This window comes from Salvelinus alpinus, chromosome 20, assembly GCF_045679555.1.
Source record: "Salvelinus alpinus chromosome 20, SLU_Salpinus.1, whole genome shotgun sequence".
In the NCBI taxonomy this organism is placed as follows: Eukaryota; Metazoa; Chordata; class Actinopteri; order Salmoniformes; family Salmonidae; genus Salvelinus; species Salvelinus alpinus.
Genome location: NC_092105.1, coordinates 22,162,082 through 22,186,089, shown reverse-complemented (window position 1 = coordinate 22,186,089; position 24,008 = coordinate 22,162,082). Strand labels below are relative to the sequence as shown.

Below are 24,008 nucleotides of genomic sequence, written 5' to 3'. Positions count from 1 at the left end.
CCTAGTGTATCAGGTCCACTGTGAAAACCTCTAGCCTAGTGTGTGCAACTAGAAGTTCTGCAGATTTTAATTCAAATAAATAAAGTGTTACTTGTCACATGCGCCAAATACAACAAGTGTAGACCTTACTGTGAAATGCTTACACACAAGCCCTTAACCAACAGTGCAGTTTTAAGAAAAATAAGAGTTAATATAATATTTACCCAAAAAATATCAAATAAATAACACAATAAAACAATAACGAGGCTATATACAGGGGGTAACGGTACCTAGTCAATGTTACATAAGTAGCCAAGTCATGTCATGAGATGACATTGAATTAAAATGTTATTCATAGCAATAGCACAAAATCATTCAAACCATTAACTCAAATATAGTTAATTTCAAAATCCTTCATAGTGAGTCCACAACCTCTACCTGCTACAAGGCACCCGCAGTATTTGACAATCACATCGGTATCCGCCAATCACAGAGCGCACGCGGTTCTGACTCCTCCCCAGTGTATAATTGAAGTTTCTTTAGTTTCTCCACTGGAGTCAACACGCAGTGTAGCCCGATCAGTGGACGAATAAAAGCAATAGGCTTCCCGCAAACGAAAAATGTTGCCCAGGAGCGTAAATGTATGTGTTACCCTGTGTCTATGGATTACAGAGTTGTCGACCCATGGAACTTTCGCTTCGAGGACCAGGCAGGATGACTCTTTCTTCACTGGCAGCATTTACCGAGCTAGATGTGCCTCAAGGTGTCTCAGCCTGCACATCACTCGCATCTCCGCTTTTTTCAAGCACTCCCAGGTAAGAGTGTGTTGCTCACAGTCTCTTCAACTTTTACGGAATTTACGCATTATGTGTCCTCATAATAAAAATAAGACATTTTTCGAGAGACAGAGTTGAGGTCAAGACACGCGCTTCATCTGTTGAATAAGTTATTGGTACTGAAATGTCAGTACCAATTTCAGTTACTGTTCCAATGCTCTTAACCTCTAGGCTACCTACCTGTCACGTCTTTGGATGTATGCACTACTTTGTGTATAGTCTATCAAAATGATGCCGTTTTCTTCTCATCCCACATTAATTTCACTCACCTCACAATTAGCCATAAATAACCTGGAAATGGATCACAATGCTGATACACACCGATGGTGACCACCAAGTGTGTTTCGATGGCCTTCTACAATTTGTGTTGGAAGAAGTGATTTGCTGTACTTAGCCTTGTCCTCTGGGTGATTTGATAAACGGTGTCAGAGGTTTTCACCCTTCACTGGACACACAGTTCTCTCTCAGGACCCAGTGAAAAGGACTCACCACTGATCCTTCTCTTCTCCAGCTCTCTTTCATCTCATATCTGCACTCGGTTTTTCACTAGTGAACATTTGCATTTTCAAGGATGAAGTCGGGCCTTTCACACTGTATTGTATTTTATTACTAATTGCTGTGTGTGTTTTGGAATCAATGTCAGGAGAACTTGTCAACTTTGACTAACTATCAAATGAGTGCTTTGTCTCTCTCTTCTCTATATTAGTTGGGTTTATGTTAGGTCAAATGTTTTGTTATTCTTTATTAGACCAGTTAGTGTAATAAAGCTCTCATAAATTAGTTTGAAGATAATTTCAACAACTTCTCAACACTGCCCAGGCATTTGATATTGAGGCATAAAATCAATCACCATTCAACTGAAAAGTCAGAGGTTGAGGTGAAACTAGTGAACTCCCCTGCAACTATAAAGGGTTAATTGTCTAGTAATAGACTGCCAAGCCTTAGTATTTGTATTCAATCTCAGGTGTGTTCAGAGGGCAGGAAATTAGGAGGAAGAGGTGTATTTTTGCTCAGTGATAAGGTGCTGGGTGAGCAGGCTTGCAGCTCCAAGAATAGAAGCCAATTGTTGTTGATACTCTGTGAGGTCTGTCAAATGCACTGTGTTCTCTCTCAGCAGGCTCTTTCATGTGGAAATGGGATGTCTGGTCAGCTGAAAAAACACATGCCTCCCTGTGCTCCAGCCCTAACCCCTGCCACCAAATTCTAGCGTCACACTTCGTAGAAGGGACTCTACCCCACTGATGCTATCCCCAGTGAGGTCACCTTCCTGCTAAACGCAGAGGCCCACTTTGGCTAAATGTGATAAGCTCTAATGTACTGTTGCCACAATACTGGCGCATGCTCAGTCAGCGCTCGGCGTGCTGCAACCTACAGGTGGATCTGCTTCCTCTGCCAGATCTTATTACAGAGCAGGCCTGGCCGGGCGGCTGCTCGCCTCCCTCTAATATGATTGAGACTTTAGACCTCTTAATTCAACTCGGAAAGCATTCCTTCTTAGTAATAGGGGTCATTTAATACTGTTTAAGGAAACCAACACACACAAAGTTTCCAGTTTCATGTAAATAGACCCTTTCAGCAATAGCTTTTATCTAGAGGGGACATTTACTGTTACTTGATTTTTCACATTAGAACAAATATATAAAGTAACCTCTTTGTGTGTATTGTACAACAGCCAATTTGTTTCATAACTTTTGTAGCAGCCAGAAACAATTTTCCTATGTTTTTTTATATTGTCTTTTATAGAATTTATAGCCTAATAGATACATTTGTTTGTATATTGAAATTAAAAACTGGAAATGATTTTAGCACTTTCAGCTGTAAACTCCCAGACAAGTCCTCCCTTGAACTTGGCTGAATCAGGATCCAAGGAATACGGTTTTAATTGTCAGTGATGATGAGTTATCGAGCTTAGTAGGAACAGACTGAAGATGCAGTTGGAAAAAGGCATGGCCTTTTGGTTTTTGGATTTATGGCAATTTAAGATTTATGAATGTAGAATTACTTCCAAATACAGATGTTTTTATTGACATTTTACTTCGCTTATAGGGGACTTGTCAACCTGGTACAATAGACAGAGAGGGGAACACCCAGTCATAAATATGGTCACTGGACACTTTAAAATATTAAGAGTGAACTGGGTTCTCTGTTCACTATTACATTCTGAAAGCATCAGGCTTGTAGTGGATTATTTATGTGAGGACCCATGAAGCCAAAAAAACAAGGTGTGGACTTGTTATTACATTTGAAGTCATAAATGGAATTTAAAATGTTATTTTTTTCATACCCAATTAGCGGAGGTACTGAAAGTTAGTATTGCACTTGTGAGACTTATGTTCATTGCTAAGGAAAGAAAGTATTTTTTCCGTGTCCACTTGTTTTAGCCTTTGATATTAAATAAGTTGGGGTGGAATCAGACGACAGCCACTGCTTGTCTCGTGTGGACTTTTTTATTAGTGGAGACGGGATGAATAGGAGTCTATGTAGCTTGGCCTCACCTCTCTGTAAAAGCGTTTAATCCATGCCAGTCGTGTCTGTAAATGTCAGCTCTCAGTGAGTGCTACTGCCTGGTACACCCTTTAGTGTCTCCTCAGACAAACCGTACACATTCCTGACAGGATACAGCCTCAACACCTTCGCCATTTCAATGTGATACAACATTCACTTATAGCTCCTATTATATTACTACTCGTGTATGTTATCCTGAAGAACAGGACTCTGTCACTATCCCTGCCTTTCCATTCACACATTTTATTTACTCAGAGCCCACAGCTATGGACTTAGATCTGAAGGGCTTTTATTTGAGCCAGTCAATAGATGACATGACCTAGGGGGTTGCTTAGTTATTTTTGTCCAGAGAGGCTCCTGGGTTGTTGATGGACATATAGGCAGGTTGCTTGCTCTTTGAGCTGTCTCTGCCTAGGGTTTGAAGTGCTGGGCCAGACTAATCCATAAAATAATAAAGTCTAGTCTGCACAGCAAGATACACTACACATATATATTTATTGGTTGACAATGTTTCGATCCAAATAGATGTTTGTCAGGTCTTTTACCGATGTCAGTGATGTAAAATTTCTGTGCAGAATTGCTGAAAACATAAATATATTCATCAGCACCGATTTAATATAATGTAGGACTGCAGCGACACAATATTAGTTTCTGAAAAATTGGATGTAGAAAGTGAACACTAAACAGAGATGTCACAAAAACATCTTAAAGATGAACAGGAAACAAAAGAGAGTGGTTTTCAAAAGAAGGAATGCAGAGCAGGCTTTTTGCCCATGTTCCTCAAATGTCTAGACAATACAACATGCCCCCGGCCACCTGCTCTTCCTTCTCAACTGACACAAGTCATAATACATCTCTGGGGTGAATCTGTGTTTACAAGACTTCACCAGTGACACAGAGAAAGCTGAGTTCACCTCAGCATTCAGACACACAGAGCAATTATTTGCCTTATTTTTTCTCTAGTGAATGTCTTGATCTGGAAAGTATTAATCGATCAGCGTCTTTGACAGTCCCTCAGCAGCACTGCATAATGTTGAAACTGCTGAAGAATGCCACTGAGTCGTTGGGATGAAGTCTTGACCTATAATTATTCCCCATTGCTCCATGACATGCTGGGGTCAGGCCTGGACAGCTGGGGCAACGTCCCACTGAGCCCCACCAGTGCTGCAGAGATGCTGTCACTGAGCAAAATTAGCCCCTCTGCGGATCCCTATTTGTCGCCACTGACATATGGACTGTGAAAGGTGTTAAGAACTAGGCCTGTTATTTAGGAGCGGGTCTGGACTGGTGACAATTAGTATAAATGATCTAGAGTGTTCTCCCGCAGTGTAAATGCCAGGGGTTTATTTACTGTCACTTGATATATTATTTAGATTTGTTTGATCATAAATTTAAAAAATATATATTTAATACCATTAGATTTTTTTGAGCCTACACATAAAATAAAATATCCATGATGTTATATAGTACAACATTTCAATCAAAATACAGTACATACAGTGCATTCAAAGTATTCAGACCCCTTGACTTTTTACACATTTTGTTGCAGCCTTATTCTAAAATGGGTTAAATTGTTTCCCCCCCTCATCAATCTACACACAATACCCCATGATGACAAAGCAAAAACAGGTTTTTAGAAATGTTTGCAAATGTATTAAAAATGAAAAACATAAATATACATTTACATAAGTATTCACACCCTTTACTCAGCACCTTTGGCAGCAATTACAGCCTCGAGTCTTCTTGGGTATGTCGCTACAAGCTTGGCACACCTGTATTTGGGAGTTTCTCCAATTCTTCTCTGCAGATCCTCTCATGCTCTGTCAGGTTGGATGGGGAGCATCGCTGCACAGCTATTTTCAGTTCTCTCCAGAGATGTTTGATCGGGTTCAAGTCCGGGCTCTGGCAGGGCCACTTAAAGACATTCAGAGACTTTTTCCAAAGCCACTCCTGTGTTGTGTTGGCTGTGTGCTTAGGGTCGTTGTCCTGTTAGAAGGTGAAAATTTGCCCTAGTCTGAGAACCTGCTCCAGAGCGCTCAAGACTTCATCAAGGATCACTCTGTACTTTGCGCCGTTCATCTTTCCCTTGATCCTTACTAGTCTCCCAGTCCCTGCCGCTGAAAAACCTCCCCACAGCATGATGCTGCCACCACTGTGCTTCACCGTAGGGATGGTGCCAGGTTTCCTCCAGACATGAAGCTTGGCATTCAGGCCAAAGAGTTCAATCTTGGTTTCATCAGACCAGAGTCTCATGGTCTGAGAGTCCTTTAGGTGCCTTTTGGCAAACTCCAAGTGGGCTGTCATGTGCCTTTTACTGAGGAGTGGCTTCCGTCTGGCCACTACCATAAAAGCCTAATTGGTGGAGTGCTGCAGAGATGGTTGTGCTTCTGGAAGGTTCTCCCATCTCCACAGAGGAACTCTGGAGCTCTGTCAGAGTGACCATCGGGTTCTTGGTCACCTCCCTGACCAAGGCCCTTCTCCCCTGATTGCTCAGTTTGGCCGGGCGACCAGCTCAAGGAATAGTCTTGGTGGTTCCTAACTTCTTCCATTTAAGAACGATGGAGGCTAATATGTTCTTGGGGACCTTCAATGCAGCAAACATTTTTGGGTAACCTTTGCCAGATCTGTGCCCCGACACAATCTTGTCTCGGAGCTATACGGACAATTCCTTTGCCTCACGGCTTGGTTTTTGCTCAACATGTTTATGTCATTTTGGGACGTATTGTGTGTAGATTGAGAGGGAAAAAATAATTTAATCAATTTTAGAATAAAGCTGTAACAACAAAATGTGGAAAAAGTCAAGGGGTCTGGATACTTTCCGAACACCTTCCTAATTTTGAGTTGCACCCCCCCCCCCCTTTTGCCCAGCCTCAATTCATCTGGGCATGGACTCTACAAGGTGTCAAAAGCATTCCACGGGGGTGCTGGCCCATGTTGAATCCAACACTTCCCACAGTTGTCAAATTGGCTGGATATCCTTCGGGTTTCTTGATACCCACGGGAAACAGTTGTGTGGAAAAACCCAGCAGCGTTGCAGTTCTCAAAACCGGTGTGCCTGTGCCTGGCAACTATCATACCTCGTTTCAAGGCAATTAAATCTTTTGTCTTGCCCATTCACCCTCTGAATGACACACATACACAATCCATGTCTCAATTGTGTGATGGCTTAAAAATCCTTCTTTAACGTTTCTCCTCCCCTTCATGTACACTGATTTTGAAGTGGATTTAACAAGTTCCGTCAATAAGGGATCATAGCTTTCACCTGGTTAGTCTGTCATGGAAAGAGCAGGTGTTCTTAATGTTTTGTATTTTCAGTGTACATTTCTTCTGTATTATTGCTTACTGTATCATTCCCTGTTGCAGCCTGCCTTAAAGGTGCATTCTTCAAGTTTTCCTGTTCCAAAATGTCAGGTGCTGTCTTTGAAATGTAATCTATAGGTGGAACATAGTGATGGGGGGAGAAAATCTATAAAGTTACATCATCTTTGTTATTTTTGATGTATCGTTTTGACTATCGCTTTTCGTTTTGACTATTTTGACGCAAGTTGGCTGTACCCACACCAAAACTCCAGTATTTTTCCTTCATAAATTATTCTCCATCTTCTTTTTAAATAGGGAGCCAATTTATTTTCAGCACTTCTCTTTCCATGACTGATAACTTTGTTTTCTCATGGCTCTCTCTTGTCCTCTGTGTCAGACATATGGTAAGCAATATGTTTGGAACATCAAATAGCAATAAAATCACAGTATCAAAACGAAATGCATATAGAATTGTGTGAATCGCAATAGATATCGTATCTGCACCTAAGTATGGTGATATCGTATCGTGAGGTCCCTGGCAACTCCCTACTAATTTGGTCTTTGTTTGGTAAACTTCTGATAAGTTTTGTCAGTCTTGCATCCTGTTCATTAGTAACATGGATTTATTTGAGATGTTATTAAAATTGGCAGTAGAGCAGCTTGTGGAATGAACGTTTAAAAATGGAATCCGCTGTAGGGGGAAATAGCGGCCCCAACCACTGGCTGACCCACCACCGTTATTGTTGCCGAGCTGAGGAGCGTCGCTCAGCATGGTACAAAAAAGATTGTACATATTGTGCTCTTCTATCTCACGTGCAATGATGTCTGCGAGGGGGAAAAAACGGTTTTCAGGTACTTCTGTGTTATAGTATTGCAAACGCAGTTACAGTAATCCCTCGTTTATCGCGGGGGTTACGTTCCGAAAATGACCCGCGATAAGTGAAATCCGCGAAATAGAAAACTTTTTTTTTTTTTACAATTAGCAACTATTACATGTATACAAATACAGTGACTCACGTGTAGGCCGTTTCGTCGACATTATGGGTTTAGGAGATGTTCGAAATTACAAGATAATTTGGCCAACTTAATGTAAATTTGCCAAGCTGTTTTATGTACGTACACATAACTGCACGAGACGACAAAATGATAGCACAATTCGTAGCATGTTTTGATACAAGAAGCGGGAGTGAGTTTTTAGCGAATCAGAATGCAGAGCACAATGCACCAAAAAAAAAAAAAAAATGCATTATGAAAATCCGCGAAATAGCGAATCCGCGATAAGTGAACCGCGAAGTGGCGAGGGATCACTGTACACAATTAAGTAATACAGCTTTAGAAGTCTGTTCTAGAATTCCTGATGTACCATGAATGTCTTTGAAGCCAGCTGACCGTTATACTTGACACCAAACACGCAGTGCTCACTGGTACTGGATGGCAAAGTAAAGCTTTTAATGATAAGTTCTTTCCTGAGGTCTCACTGGGAATTTCCACTGGATTACATTGTTTGAGAAGGCTTTGAAACTTGACATTGAACTTGAGCAGACTTTTTGGTTTGCAGACCCTTAAAGTTTGGCTAGTCAGTCAGTCCTGCCGCAGTGTCTTATTGTACAGAACAAAGCACTGATTCATGTCTAACGGTGAACTTTCATTTGTAACATACGTCAGCTAATGGAAATTCACACTCATTGCCTTTTATTTAGGTTTCCTTTCTCTATATTTGAAATGTCAAAACTATTCATAATGGCAAACGAACTTTGTTGGGAATTTGAGCTAACCAATGAAGCACATGAGTCTTCCAACCTACAGCCAGAGTGCAATTTTAGCCCTTTTTAGCCCCCATCAAATGGTCAATTTTGTCTGGGCGATCATTTATCTTACATTTATTGTCCAAGTGAATCCATATTGGAGAGAATAGCCTTGTGGTCCTTTGCTCTATTGGAGCTCAGGAAATGGCCACTTGTGTCAGGCATTTAAGCCATTAGAACTTCTCAAGATGACAGGGAGACACTTTTGTCTTTAGGCACAATTAGGACCAAATCTTTGGCTTCATGGGACCCAGAAGGTGACACAAAGCAATTAGCTGGGTATTGGAGGTGTCTGGAGTCTCCATACGAGTGCTGACATCAATTCCTATGCGAGTGACCTCTGGGATGTCTGTTGTGAGATCAAATGCAGGCACCTCCAATTCTGAACGACACTGAAACTGACCAGAGATCCGCCCCACTCTGACTTTGCTTCCTTAGGATTCACCTTGGGGTGAAAGAATCTTAACTTCTAATTAAAAAAAATTGAAAATGTTTTTCTTTGTGGTGAAACGGATTCAGAGCACACCTTTTTTTGTTTTTCAGATGTTTGTTTGAATTGTAGTGTGAATAGCTACTGTGTGTCCTGGAATGAACCTCTTTCATTTGCATTACATTGACAATGATTGAATAGATTTTCTCCCTATAAAATCATAAGTCATAATCTTCTTTCTATTTTCATTACAGAATAATGGATCCTTGGTGTGGTGTCAGAATCACAAACAGTGCTCAAAGGTATGTAACAAGTCTTGGCTGCATATGCTTAAAATAACTAAATGACAGGAAATGTACAAAACAAGTTTGAGATGTTCTAGGTAAACAATTTTAAACTGTGATAGCTGTTATGCTCTTTACCTTCTCATCAGTCAAGTTGTTCTAGGGTTACTGAGATTCCACAACCCATTTCTGATACCGCTCTTTGTTCATTAGAATTACAGTAGGCCATTTTATCCTCCGTTTCCCGACGGTCTTGTTTGGGTTTCGTGCCCTGTCCCGAAGACGGTTGATAGAAAGACTGTTGACAGGTGCTCTGAAAAGATGGTGCTGATATCTCCTCTCAGCTTCACCGGGAGCTGTTGACAAGCCCCTCGCTGTGGTGCTGAGCCCACTGAGCAGACAGTAGACTGAGGACAGGCTCAGCCCAAGGCATTCTGGGACAACAACCAGAAAGGCTTATGACGATGACACAACAGTGGGGCTCAAACACATGGGGCAACTCTGAACCCTAGTCACTATTTAGGGGACCACCTTTTGGCCTGCCCCTATGTGACTCTGGCCAAAACCAGTGCACTTTACTGCCAATAGGGTGACATTTCATACTGTAACTGATGCGCTCTGTCTGTCAAACTCTTCTGTTCACATAAACACAGGTAGAGAAAACAAATGCTCTCCTGTGTTAATGTTTGTGTTTCTCACGCTGTTTTATTGAGGTTGTATTCTAAATCATATACCTGGAAATGTCCAAGGACACCCAGTTCATTCGTCAGAGCTCGTATGCTGAACATTTGGGCCCAATCAGTGTTGGACAGTATGATTTACAAAGGATGATTTGGACACCCTCTGATTTATAAATGACTACATGGATAATATGAAACACAGTGAAATGTCAAACTGCATAACAGCCTTTGCTGACTTCACAGTATTGCATTTGTTATGAAGATGAATTACAATCAACATCTTGTATTCACGCCCACATGTAACCAATCCCCTTTTGTTTGATGTTTAAATATTTCTATGTTCCTTCAAATCAAATTATATCGGTCACATACACGTGTTTAGCAGATGTTATTGCGAGTGTAGCGAAATCCTTGTGCTTCTAGTTCCGACAGTGCAGCAATATCTAACAAGTAATATCTAACAATTTCACAACATATACCCAATACGCACAAATGGAATTAAGAATATATAAATATATGGACGAGCAATGTCAAACCCAGGTCCTCAAACTTAATGATGAGCTTGGAGGGTACTATGGTGTTGAATGCTGAACTATAGTCAATGAACAGCAGTCTTACGTAGGTATTCCTCTTGTCCAGATGGGATAGGGCAGTGTGCAGTGGGATGGCGATTGCATTGTCTGTGGACCCATTGAGGCGGTAGGCAAATTGAAGTGGGTCTAGGGTGACAACTAAGGTGGAGGTGACATGATCCTTGACTAGTCTCTCAAGCACTTCATGATGACAGAAGTAAGTGCTACATGGCAATAGTCATTTAGTTCAGTTACCTTTTGATTCTTGGGTACAGGAACAATGGTGGCCATCTTGAAGCATGTAGGGACAGCAGACTGGGATGGCCAGCTGGTCTGCGCATGCTCTGAGGACGCGGCTAGGGATGCCATCTGGGCCGGCAGCCTTGCAAGGGTTAATGCGTTTTAAATGTCTTACTCACGTCGGCCACAGTCCTTGGTAGCGGGCTGTGTCGGTGGCACTGTGTTATCCTCAAAGCGGGCAAAGAACATTTTAAGCTTGTCCGGAAGCCAGATGTCGATGTCCGCGACGTAGCTGGTTTTCCTTTTGTAGCCCCTGCCACATGTCTTGTGTCTGAGCTGTTGAATTGCGACTCCACTTTGTCTCTCTACTGACGTTTTGCATGTTTGATTGCCACTTTAATGTGGTGGTTCGCAATTTTAAGTTTTGCGCGAATGCTGCCATCTATCCACAATACATTTTTAGGGTAGGTTTTAATAGTCACAGTGGGTACACCATCTCCTATACACTTCCTGATAAACTCCGTTACTGTTTCGGTATTTTTGTGAATATTATTCTCAGAAGCTACCCGGAACATTTGCCAGTCCGGTGATCAAAACAATCTTGAAGTGTGGATTCCGATTGGTCAGACCAGTGTTAAATAGTCCTTAGCACGGGTACATCCTGCTTGAGTTTCTGCCTATAGGAAGGGAAGAGCAAAATGGAGTCCTGGTCAGATTTACCGAAAGGAAGGCGGGAGAGGACCTTGTATGTATCCCGGAAGTTGGAGTAACAGTGGTCTAGTGTTTTAGCAGCGCGAGTACTACAGTCGATATGCTGATAGAATTTTGGCAGCCTTTTCTTCAAATTTGCGTTGTTAAAATCCCCAGCTACAATAAATGCAGTCTCAGGATATATGGTTTCCAGTTTGCACTAAGTCCAGTGAAGTTCCTTGAGGGCCGTCGTGGTATCGACTTGAGGAGGGATATACACGCTGTGACTAATCGAAGAGAATTATCTTGGGAGATAATACGGTCGGCATTTGATTGAGGTATTCTAGGTCGGGTGAACAAAATAACTTGACTTCCTGTATGTTATCACAGTTACACCATGAGTCGTTAATCATGAAATATACCCCCCCCCGCCTTTTTTCCCTTTATTCCCGGGGAGATGTTTATTCCTGTCAGCGCAATGAACTGAGAATCCAGATGGCTGGACCGACTCTGACAGTATATCCCGAGAGAGCCATGTTTCTGTGAAACAGTGTATGTTAAAATCCCTGATGTCTCTCTGGAAAGAAACCCTTGCCCTGATCTCATCAATTTTGTTATCCAGGGACTGAACATTAGCGATTAATATACTCGGAAGTGGTGGGTGGTGTGCATGCCTCCTAAGTCGGACTAGATGACCGCTCCGAGTGCCCCTTTTTTGCTGGCGTTGTTTTGGGTCGGCCTATGGAATCAGTTCAATTGCCCTGGGTGGTGTGAACAAACTTTAACTTCGGTAAAGTTGTATTCCTGGTCGTAGTGCTGGTGAGTTACCGACGCTCTGATAGCCAATAGTTCTTCCCGGCTGTATGTAATAACACACAACATTTTCTGGGCTAACTATGTAAGAAATAATACATAAAAAAAACTAAATACAGTAAAGTTTCCTAAGAACTAGAAGCGAGACAGCCCTCTCTGTCGGCGCCATCTTCTGATTTGATATTCAATGCAGATTGTGATTATTTGAAAAAGGTTTTGGGAACATCAGTTATTACGGTCCTCATACAATCTGCTTTATAAACTGGGTGGTTCGAACCCTGAATGTCTGACAGCTGTGGTATCAGACCAACATATCTGGCTGCATAAAACATATCTGGTAGCCGTGGTATATCAGACCAACATATCTTTTAACTGCTCTAATTAAGTTGGTAACCAGTTTATAATAGCAGTAAGGCACCTCAGGTTTGTGGTATTTATTTTTGTTTAACCTTTTTTTTTTTATATACTCGGCATGTCAGTTAAGAACAAATTCTTATTTACAATGACGGCCTAGGAACAGTGTGTTAACTGCCTTGTTCAGGGGCAGAACGACAGATTTTTACCTTGTCAGCTCGGGGATTCGATCTAGCAACCTTTCGGTTACTGGCCCAAAGCTTTAGCCATTTTGCTACCTTCCACCCCTGGCCAATATACCACTGCGAAGTGCTGTATCCAGGCTCTCCATGTTGCGTCGTGGGTAAGAACAGCCCTTAGCCATGGTATATTAGCCATATACCACATCCCCTCTGGCCTTATTGCTTAAGTATATATTTCTGTATGTGATCATATGCACATTATCATTACATTATACTGTACATGGCAACATTTAGAACTACATTTTTTTTAAAGAGGGCACTAATGAAATACATTAACTTAATCTAATATTGCTGGGAGCCTCTGGGAAAAGCATCGTAAGTCGCTCTGGATAAGGGAATATCTCCTAAATGACAAAAATGCTAAATTAATATTTCTGGGCTCCAGAACTTGTTCAGGTCATGCCTAATGAGCTCGTCAGGGTGTTTTTTAAAGGAGAGATATGGCTTCATTTAAAGGAGAGCCTCTGTTTTCACTTTAATGCAGCGAAACTTGTTTCTCTCCTTTCCATGGTGATGGCCAACATCAGTTCTTGGCACAAGCCATTCCCCAGTCATTCATCATGAGTTTTATGTTTGAAAAGGCTGTTGCTGGCTGCAAGTCCAAGCACTGCATAGTGTTTTCATAATCAACCGGCTACATTGCTAGAACTCTGAAAATGCCAGAGATTCTAACAAACATGTCCGTTTGCACTTGTTTACCTTGTTTCGGTGTGTGGGTAATTTTTTTAAATTAATGTAATTTTTTGGTTTTACTATCGTTGTGGGCACCAGATATCCTCACAAGATTAGTAAAACAAGGAAAATTCGGACAAGTGGGACATTTCGCCGTGCCCGCCAAGGAAAGGCTATTTTAGGGTTTGTTTTTGTATTTATTATGGATCCCCCATTAGCTAACCCTAAAATAGCCTTTTTCCTTGGGTGGCCTGGCGAAATGTCTCGTCCGAATTTTCCTTGTTTTACTATCCTTGTGAGGATATCTACTCTTCCTGGAGTCCACCAAAATTAAGGCAGTTGTATACAATTAAAACATTTTACATTTCACAATACATTAAGTGTGTGCCCTCAGGCACCACATATCTACAACACAAAATCCATGTGTGCGTATGTTATTGTGTGTCTCCACAGTCCCCGCTGTTCCATAAGGTGTATTTTTATTTGTGTTTTTATTTTTATTTTTTATTTTTTTAAATCCCCTTTTCTCCCCAATTTTCGTGGTATCCAATCGCTAGTAATTACTATCTTGTCTCATCGCTACAACTCCCGTACGGGCTCGGGAGAGACGAAGGTCGAAAGCCATGCGTCCTCCGAAGCACAACCCAACCAAGCCGCACTGCTTCTTAACACAGCGCGCCTCCAACCCGGAAGCCAGCCGCACCAATGTGTCGGAGGAAACACCGTACACCTTTTAACCCCCTCGGTTAGCGCGCACTGCGCCCGGCCCGCCACAGGAGTCGTTGGAGCGCGATGAGACAAGGATATCCCTACCGGCCAAACCCTCCCTAACCCGGACGACGCTATGCCAATTGTGCGTCGCCCCACGGACCTCCCGGTCGCGGCCGGCTGCGACAGAGCCTGGGCGCGAACCCAGAGACTCTGGTGGCGCAGCTAGCACTGCGATGCAGTGCCCTAGACCACTGCGCCACCCGGGAGGCCTTTATTTGTGTGTTTTAAGTCTAATTCTACTGCTTGCATGAGTTACTTTATGTGGAATAGAGTTTCATGTAGTCATGGCTCTATGTAGTACTGTGTGACGCCCATAGTCTATTCTAGACTTGGGGACTGAATAGATCTCTGGTGGCATGTCTTGTGGGGTACGCATGGGTGTCTGAGCTGTGTGCTAGTAGTTTAAACAGGCAGCTCGTTGCGTTCAACATGTCAATACTTCTCGTGAGTACAAGTAGTGATGAAGTCAATATTTATGGTACCCAACCACACGACGGGACAGTAGTCCAGGTGTGACACAACTAGGGCCTGTAGGACCTGCCTTTTTGATAGAGTTGTTAAGTGCTTCCATAGACAGACCTCTCCCCATCTTAGCTACTGTTGCATCAATATGTTTTGACTATGGTAGTTTAGTCTCCTCAATTCCACATTATTCATTACAATATTTGAGGTTTAGGGTTTAGTGAACGATTTGTCCCAAATACAATACTTTTAGTTTTTGAAATATTTAGGACTACTTATTTCTTGCCATCCATTCTGAAACTGTTGTAGTGATTTCCCTTGCTGTGGTAGCTGATGTGTATTGTGTTGAGTCCTCAGCATACAGAGACACACAGGTTTTACTCAGAGCCAGTGGCAGGTCATTAGTAAAGATTGATAAAAGTAAGGGGCCTATACAGCTGTCCTGGAGAATGCCGGACTCTACCTGGTTTATTTTGGTGAGGCTTCCATTAAAGAACACCCTCTGTATACATTTCTCTCAGCCAATCATCAGTCATTTGTCTATGTGCCGTACATGTTGAATGCCCTTCCCTATAAGTGTGCTGAAAATCTGTTAACTGTGAAATAGCATTGTATCTGGCCAAACACAATTTTTTCCAAAAGTTTACTAAGGGCTGGTAACATGCTGATTGGTCGGCTGTTTGAGGCAGTAAAGGGTGCTATGCTATTCTTGGGTAGCGGAACGTCTTGCTTCCCTCCAGGCCTGAGGGCACACACTTTCCTGTAGGATTAGATTGAAGAGATGGCAAACAGGATTGGCAATGTTGTCCACTATCATCCTCAGTCATTTTCCATCCAAGTTGTCAGACCCAGGTAGCTTGTCATTGTTGATAGACAACAATATTTTAGTTCAACTCTTCCACAGTCACTTTAGGGTTTGGGGTTATGGGTGGGGTTAGGGTTAGGTTAAGAGTTAGGAAAAATAGTATTTTGAATGGGAGTCAATAGTTTGGTCCCCACAAGGATAGTAAAACAAGTGTGTGTGTGTGTGTGTGTTACATATCAGTTAGCAGTTTGGACTTGTTTAGGCTGTACTTTCAGACATATGATTGTTTGGAGTGTGAACATGATGTAACATCTTTCAAAGTAATATTAAAAGTTCACAATAGTCTCTCCTCGTTCCTTCCTTCCTCCCTCGCTCTCTTTCTCTCAGCCTCTCATAGCACAGGGGCCATTGTGTCAGCTCAAACAATCACTCCAAATGGGCCCATGTCGTACAGTGCCTCTGTGTGAATGGCTCTACAGACTCTAATTAGCCTCTCCTTACTTCATGAACAGCTCCCTGTCAAACAGAGAGACAAAAGCATTGGCTGAAAAGTCATCCTCCCCCTTCCTGGGTCTACCTTGCCAAGGGGCTGCAGCCTGCCCTATCCATCCATCCAGGCACATAGTGGGGTCCCTGTGTGGTAAAGACTGGTTCATTATTTAGACAAAGATGCTGTGACCCTATCCATCTGTCAGTGGTTAAGGAAATCAAAGCCTCACAGTATTCAACTGAGACGGAGGAAAGTCCTCCTGGCCTTCTCCTATGCAGTTTCCATAGCCTCCCAACTTCCAGCAGCCCCCATTGTCATGGTGATTAACCCCCCCTGCCCTCTTGCAGGGAGAGGTGTCGGGGAATCATTAGCATGCCATAACAACAGGCCAGCCCCTATTCATCCGAGATGCCAGGAGGACGGAGTGGAGAGCAGGCAGCCATTTGTATGAGCTATTGAGCTATTGTCATTTGGTCTACTCTGCTTTCATAACGTCCCACTTGAGACATTTGGATAAGGTACTCATCGAAAGTTTGCAAACTGCAGGGCGTTCTCTCTTTTCCTGCTCCTTGTGCAAAGAGAGTGCATTGGTGTGTGTGTGTGTGTCTGTAGCAGACAAAAAGCTTTCCACATGCAGAGTATGGCTGACATTAACGTGGGCTGCTTTCCCCAAGGGTGTGATCCAAGCTCCAAATCAAATGCTAGGATTAACTTGAGGCAGCTAAATGGCAGTTTGCAAATAAGCAATGCACTTCATTATCATTACCCTAACTCCTCACAGGGAAGGAGAAGAAAAAGTCAGTGTGTGCCATGCTGTTACCTTGGCCTGGAGATATGCTGGAATTTACCCAGTTTTCAACCCATTTTTTCAATACCCAGTTTTTCAATTTGCTGTAAGAACAAAGTGTATTTTTGATTTAAGGAGAAAATCATGCATTGAAATAAAGATGTAATACAATACCATGCCAACTTGTTGACCGGGGAGATCCTTGACCAGGGAGATGGAGTTCTCCGTGAACTAGAAAGCTCAGCCCATTGCTAACATTAAAATAAATAATCCATGAATCTGTAATATAACATCCCTCAGCAGTGAACGGACGATTTCAGTGAACTGATTACTTTTCCCCGATCTGCCTCATCACCAACCCACTAAGGTTTTCAGAGCTTGCCAGTAGAGAAGCTTTGTAAAGCAACATTGTCTGCAGGACGGCTAGTTAACGGCAATGAGTCGTGGATGACCTTCACGGAACTGAAACACTCCAGGTTACTTTTTGATTCTCCTTACCCATCATACCCATAGAGCTAGACATCCCTGCAATAAGAACTAACACATTTTTTGTTCTATTGGATTACACGTGTCTCAACCCAACCTTTACATTTTGTGATGAATGCTACAGTACAGTTTGCTTGAATAGCAAGCAGTGGAGAGCTATGTAAGCCTCGTGTTTAAGTGTCTTTCACCCCTCCCCCCTTTCTTACCCACTAGTTTTCTCACGCCAAAATAATTATCCGGGTTCCCCAACAGTAGTGTTTTTCTAGGTCAATCAGTCCAATAAAATAAAATTGGTAGCTTTGGCTTTTTCCTTAATCTGCATTAACCTTCATTAAAAAGGAAAATGATGGCATGTGCTCTGGGAAAATATCACATTCTTCGTTGGCTACAAACTTCTAGAGTATGTCATGGCAATTTACTAAAGGCTCACACACTGAATGTGGATGTAGTGTTTGTCTGCCAATCATTCAGCCTGCTGTGTTTTAGGGACAACCCGCTGTAGATGTCTAACTGGGACATTTTTTCCGGCGATTTGGTTCTACATGTAAAATTGGTGAGCACTCGTTTCGCAAATTACATTGAGGTGCTAAGAACTCTCGGCTAGCAAATGCTGTTGGTGTGTCCTGAGTGCTAAGGTCTTTGTGGGGCCATGTTTTCTCTGGCGGCAGGCAGTCGCATTTGGAGGCGCAGTGAAAATATCTAAGTGCTGTGGATGGTTTATGGTCGGGGCATGGTTGGGACTGTTTTGTCTGCTTGGATGCACTTCAATCCACCTTTTGGTGGTGGTTGAGCCAGACCCTCAGTGGCCACCGACACCTCTGTCCTCACCCACCACATCTAGCCACACCACCATTATGGACAGATCCCTCCATGTCTGAGTGAAAATCACTGTCAAGCACAGGAGGTTGGTGACACCTTAATTGGGGAGAACGGCGTGTGGTAATTACTGGAGTGGAATCTGTGGGATGGTATCAAATACATGATTTCCAGGTGTTTGATGCCATTCCATTTGCTCCGTTCCGGACATTTATTGTGAGCTGTTCTCCCCTCAGCAGCCTCCACTGCTGTCAAGTGTGTGTGTGCTGTCATATCTAGACTCGGACTGAAGACTAAAACACACTTAGTTCTAGAAGTGAAGTGTCGTACATACCATTGGACCAAACCATTAGACCGAGATTAACTCAATTATTCTAACTGGTATTCCTTCACAATGCTTATTTTTCTCATCTCATTAGACAGTGGCACTAGTTCTTAGAACACTGTTTTATTTAGGTTCAACTCTGTGTGCACACATTGCTAACTGTTTGTATTATTTCCAGTCTCCGCCCTTTTTATATTTGAAGAGTGTGTGAGTTTGAGGCCAGCCTTTTTTGTTTGTGTGTGTGTGTGGCGGAGGAGGAGTGAAGCAAGGCTGGTCAGTCCCAGCAGGAAGGACCTGATCTGGACATGGCTGTTAAGTTTCATTGGCTGAGGGGGGTTGCTCTATTGCCTGCTATTTGTTGAGATCATAATTCACAATGTGAATCGGGAGACGGGGAAAGAACCCGCAAAGCAAGACCAGTGACGCTGGAGACAAGCAGTGTCTCCTCACTGAGGTTACAGCCTCTAGACTTTCTCAGGCAGTGATAGATCACTCCTAGTGAAAAGAGGAAGGGAAAAGTTGAATTGCGCCATATGGCATCTCTCGGAGAATCACCAACATAAACAGATATTTGTTTTTGTCATTTCAAGGAGCTATTTGGGACACTTACATGCTGACCAGACCGGACACGTCGCGTGCGCGAGCGTCGCAAAATAAATTTAGAAATCCATGTTATTCAATTATTGCACCCACACTGCTTGCACTCGCCAACGAGCGTCTGCTACACCAAGGGCTAAAATAGATGTCGTTCCTATTTCTGACGCAGATCGCGCTGCAAGTCCTGCCTCTCCCATCTCCTCATTGGTTTATAGAAGCAGGTACCCACGTGCCATCTCCTCATTGGTTATACCCACGTGGGTGATAGAAAGATGAACTGTTTTGCCGGTAGTGTTGGTAATACAATGAAAGTTTAGATGCGATCACTATATAATTTAAACGATGAAAAAGCCTCGGAGGAGAGATTACTAGAAACGATTCGGTTGGCCGTTTTGTGTGGATTAATTGTCGGAGTAGAGATCCTTGTGCATTTCAGGTAAAATAACAACTCAATGTTTATATCCCAGGACAAATTAGCTAGCAACAGCAAGCTAGCTAAATAGGACAAATTAACGTTAGCTAGCAAGTGCAAGCTAACTAGCTAAATTACCATACATGTTTAATGCTTTTCGACCTGTCCCCAAATTAATGTCATTGGTTCAGAGTTTGTTTTGATATTTTAACCTGCGTGTCGTGATCGCGTTTGGTGTGGGGGGCAAAATAAATGTATGCACGATGGCGCACGCGTGCAGCCGGTTTGGGCAAGGTGTTACTGTTTAACCATGCATCAACTGTTGTTTTCAATGTGCAGAAAACATGGATACCTTCAAACACCCTAGATAAACTGTTAATCAGAGGCTTACACAGCTAGCACAATTTGACACGTCTCCTTGTCAAATGCAAGTTTTTTTATTTTTTTTATATTCTTGCTTTTCTAGAAGGATTATTGTATTCACAACTGCTTGTCAAATCCTCTTTTAGCAATAATGACCCATCACACCGGGACAATCTGCTCTAATCCAAGTAGTTTTTCCTGCGGACAAGGAACTCTGTGCTGTTTTCTACTGGCTGTGTAATTTATCAGCACCCGCAAGCTCAGCCCATAGCTTAGTCCTCTCCTATCACTAAAGGAAAAGTTGGAATGTCAACCTTTTGTTATACAAAGTCATCACTATTTTCTTACACAACCTTTCACAGTTTGGACCCAGAGATGAGGAAGGTTAGTTTTAAAGGGGTGTTCATCAGGAGGTTGTTTTTGACTGGATATTTATAATCCAATCCGTCACATCATATTTGCCATATTCATCTCCTGAATGAAACTGCACAGATCGTCTGCAGTGTTTCCCCTTCATGCATTTAGCAGTGGCGCACCACCGTGGGCTAAATCGTGGCTGCCACTGCAATTTAAAAAAATTAAATAATAATATATATATATATATATATATATATATATATATATATATATATATATATATATATATATATATATATATATATATATATATATATATATATATATATATATATATACACTGCTCAAAAAAATAAAGGGAACACTTAAACAACACAATGTAACTCCAAGTCAATCACACTTCTGTGAAATCAAACTGTCCACTTAGGAAGCAACACTGATTGACAATAAATTTCACATGCTGTTGTGCAAATGGAATAGACAAAAGGTGGAAATTATAGGCAATTAGCAAGACACCCCCAAAAAAGGAGTGATTCTGCAGGTGGTGACCACAGACCACTTCTCAGTTCCTATGCTTCCTGGCTGATGTTTTGGTCACTTTTGAATGCTGGCGGTGCTTTCACTCTAGTGGTAGCACGAGACGGAGTCTACAACCCACACAAGTGGCTCAGGTAGTGCAGCTCATCCAGGATGGCACATCAAAGCGAGCTGTGGCAAAAAGGTTTGCTGTGTCTGTCAGCGTAGTGTCCAGAGCATGGAGGCGCTACCAGGAGACAGGCCAGTACATCAGGAGACGTGGAGGAGGCCGTAGGAGGGCAACAACCCAGCAGCAGGACCGCTACCTCCGCCTTTGTGCAAGGAGGTGCACTGCCAGAGCCCTGCAAAATGACCTCCAGCAGGCCACAAATGTGCATGTGTCTGCTCAAACGGTCAGAAACAGACTCCATGAGGGTGGTATGAGGGTCCGACGTCCACAGGTGGGGGTTGTGCTTACAGCCCAACACCGTGCAGGATGTTTGGCATTTGCCAGAGAACACCAAGATTGTCAAATTCGCCACTGGCGCCCTGTGCTCTTCACAGATGAAAGCAGGTTCACACGCACATGTGACAGACGTGACAGAGTCTGGAGACGCCGTGGAGAACGTTCTGCTGCCTGCAACATCCTCCAGCATGACCGGTTTGGTGGTGGGTCAGTCATGGTGTGGGGTGGCATTTCTTTGGGGGGCCGCACAGTCCTCCATGTGCTCGCCAGAGGTAGCCTGACTGCCATTAGGTACCGAGATGAAATCTTCAGACCCCTTGTGAGACCATATGCTGGTGCGGTTGGCCCTGGGTTCCTCCTAATGCAAGACATGAGCTATGTGGCTAGAGTGTGTCAGCAGTTCCTGCAAGAGGAAGGCATTGATGCTATGGACTGGCCCGCCCGTTCCCCAGACCTGAATCCAATTGAGCACATCTGGGACATCATGTCTCGCTCCATCCACCAACGCCACGTTGCACCACAGACTGTCCAGGAGTTGGCGGATGCTTTAGTCCAGGTCTGGGAGGAGATCCCTCAGGAGACCATCCGCCACCTCATCAGGAGCATGCCCAGGCATTGTAGGGCGGTCATACAGGCACGTGGAGGCCACACACACTACCGAGCCTCATTTTGACTTGTTTTAAGGACATTACATCAAAGTTGGATCAGCCTGTAGTGTGGTTTTCCACTTTAATTTTGAGTGTGACTCCAAATCCAGACCTCTATGGGTTGATAAATTTGATTTCCATTGATCATTTTTGTGTGATTTTTGTTGTCAGCACATTCAACTATGTAAAGAAAAAAGTATTTAATAAGAATATTTCATTCATTCAGATCTAGGATGTGTTATTTTAGTGTTCCCTTTATTTTTTTGAGCAGTGTGTGTGTGTGTATATATATATATATATATATATATATATATTATATATATATATATATATATATATATAATATATATAGTATGTATTATTTTTAAGTAAGATCATCTTTGCGAACTAACAATCACCAAAAGAAAAAGTAGACAGGGAAAATATAAATTCCCAAAATGGCATGGGACCCAATATATTTTTTGTCACGCAGATAGCATAAGAACAAGGCATAAGCCATGGCAAAATGTGTAGAAAAGCAGGAAACTTGTTTTTAAAATATCCTAGGGGAAACACTGTTCTGTGATATTCAGTAGGGCATCACTGGTATGATGAAGTCAGCAGAAACACTTCGCTCTTATCTCAGAATTAGTGTGGGAGTTGGCCTGGTCACTATGTCAACAGAAGAGTAATTTACACTGCTAGGATTTCCAAAGGCTCCTAATTGCTCTGTAATCGAAATCGGCCATTCCAGCCTAAGCTCTCGCTTGATCTCTACAAACACGCAGCAGTGTAAATCCAGTGACCTTTGACCTGACCCTGTGGCCCTCTGGGTAAAGCCTCTCATGCTCTGAATATTGACATTCTGGCTTTTGTGTTCCCTGGTATATTCTCATTGGTAGAGATGATACAGATCAAGTTTACTCAGGGGGACGACCTACCATTTGTGTCTGCTACTAGATGATTGTGGGGGCTGGTTGAGTGGGAGAAGTAGATTTGAAGTGTTTCTCTAAGAGAAATACTTACAATCCAGATAGCAGTGGAATGTGATTAGGCCAGTCTCACTCCCTATGAAGAACTGTGGTGTTGTAGATGTTTCTCACCTAGATGGTGAGTGGTCTGAAGCTTCCAGATTCCAAATCATCCACATTTCATTTATAATTCCTCGAGTCACAGTGTATGGAAACAACAGGAACACGTTGGCAAAGACTAAATGCATTTAATTGCCCACAATTCACCACAGACTACATGGTAGTCTCTTTCTCTCCTATTGTGTGGAAAATATGATCTGATTGTCACAACTTGAAATCTTATCTTGCATTGTGAAACAAAGTCTAAACAAATGACTGAGTGATGCTGGGAAAGTGCATTAGCTTGTTCTCCCATTCTATGGTCCACTTTCATCCATCATCATGCAGGACGATGTGGTGGTTCCTATTATCACTGGTATGAGGGGGAGACTAGAGTACAGTAATCAGATGGGACGTTAAGCTGAGTGGTGTGTGACAGAGGGGGACTGCCACAGAGGGCCCATCTCTTTCCCAGGCCACCGCAGCACAGTGAAAGGACAACTAGACATGTTTATAACCCATCTGACCCCGTCTGATGGAGACATCCTGTTGAGTCTAATTGTCATGACATGTAAACCGAGCCCTGAGAAAGATGATAAGTGAGGCTCACATTACCAGCCACTGTAATATTCACCTCTTGTCTTGGCTGGCTGGCTGGTGGCATAATGTAACAACAGTACCAAACGACCAGACCAGAATGAGTCATCATCTTCGATTGTTGTGTCGGTATGTAGTATGTTTCAGAAATGATATAGTAGTGAGTTGGATGTTGGTGGCTGTTATGGGTGAAACTTCAGAGTCCTGAAGTATTAAGTGAACTGCTATTGCATTCCACAGCAGACAGACAAAGCCTCGATTCTGGCTGGGCTGGGCTTTTTTAGTATTTTTTTTAGAGCTCATAAATTAAACAGGCACCTCTGTGAATGACATGTATAATGCATGAACCCTCCCACTCCTCTTTCCCCTCCTCCTCCCCCTCTTTCCCCTTCTCTCTTTCTGGCAAGATATTCCTCCAAGGCTCTTTGTTGTCTGTTCCCTTCAACTGCATTTAAATTAATAATTTAAAGTGAAACTCAAAATGTCTGTGATACCACCTGCTAGGTTGCTCACTGTTTCCCACTCTATTGAAGAACAGAATAGCAAGTCCTCAACCATTGGTTATTATGGCGCCTGAGGGGATGGCTGCCATTTTTACGGCTCCTAACCAACTGTGCTATTTAGTTTTTTTGCATTGTTTCTAATGAACCGTCTCTTATA

General features: G+C 42.7%; 1 protein-coding gene across 1 annotated transcript in view; it reads left to right on the top strand.

Moving 5' to 3' along the window:
• The first annotated feature begins 527 nt into the window (after positions 1 to 527).
• Positions 528 to 24,008, top strand: part of LOC139546485 (anosmin-1-like) — a 74,219-nt gene continuing 50,738 nt past the window's right edge. The window contains exons 1-2 of the mRNA XM_071354911.1: positions 528 to 794; positions 9,110 to 9,157. Of these exons, the coding sequence (XP_071211012.1) occupies positions 600 to 794; positions 9,110 to 9,157 (243 nt within the window). The 5' untranslated portion in view covers positions 528 to 599. The remainder of the gene's footprint in view (positions 795 to 9,109; positions 9,158 to 24,008) is intronic.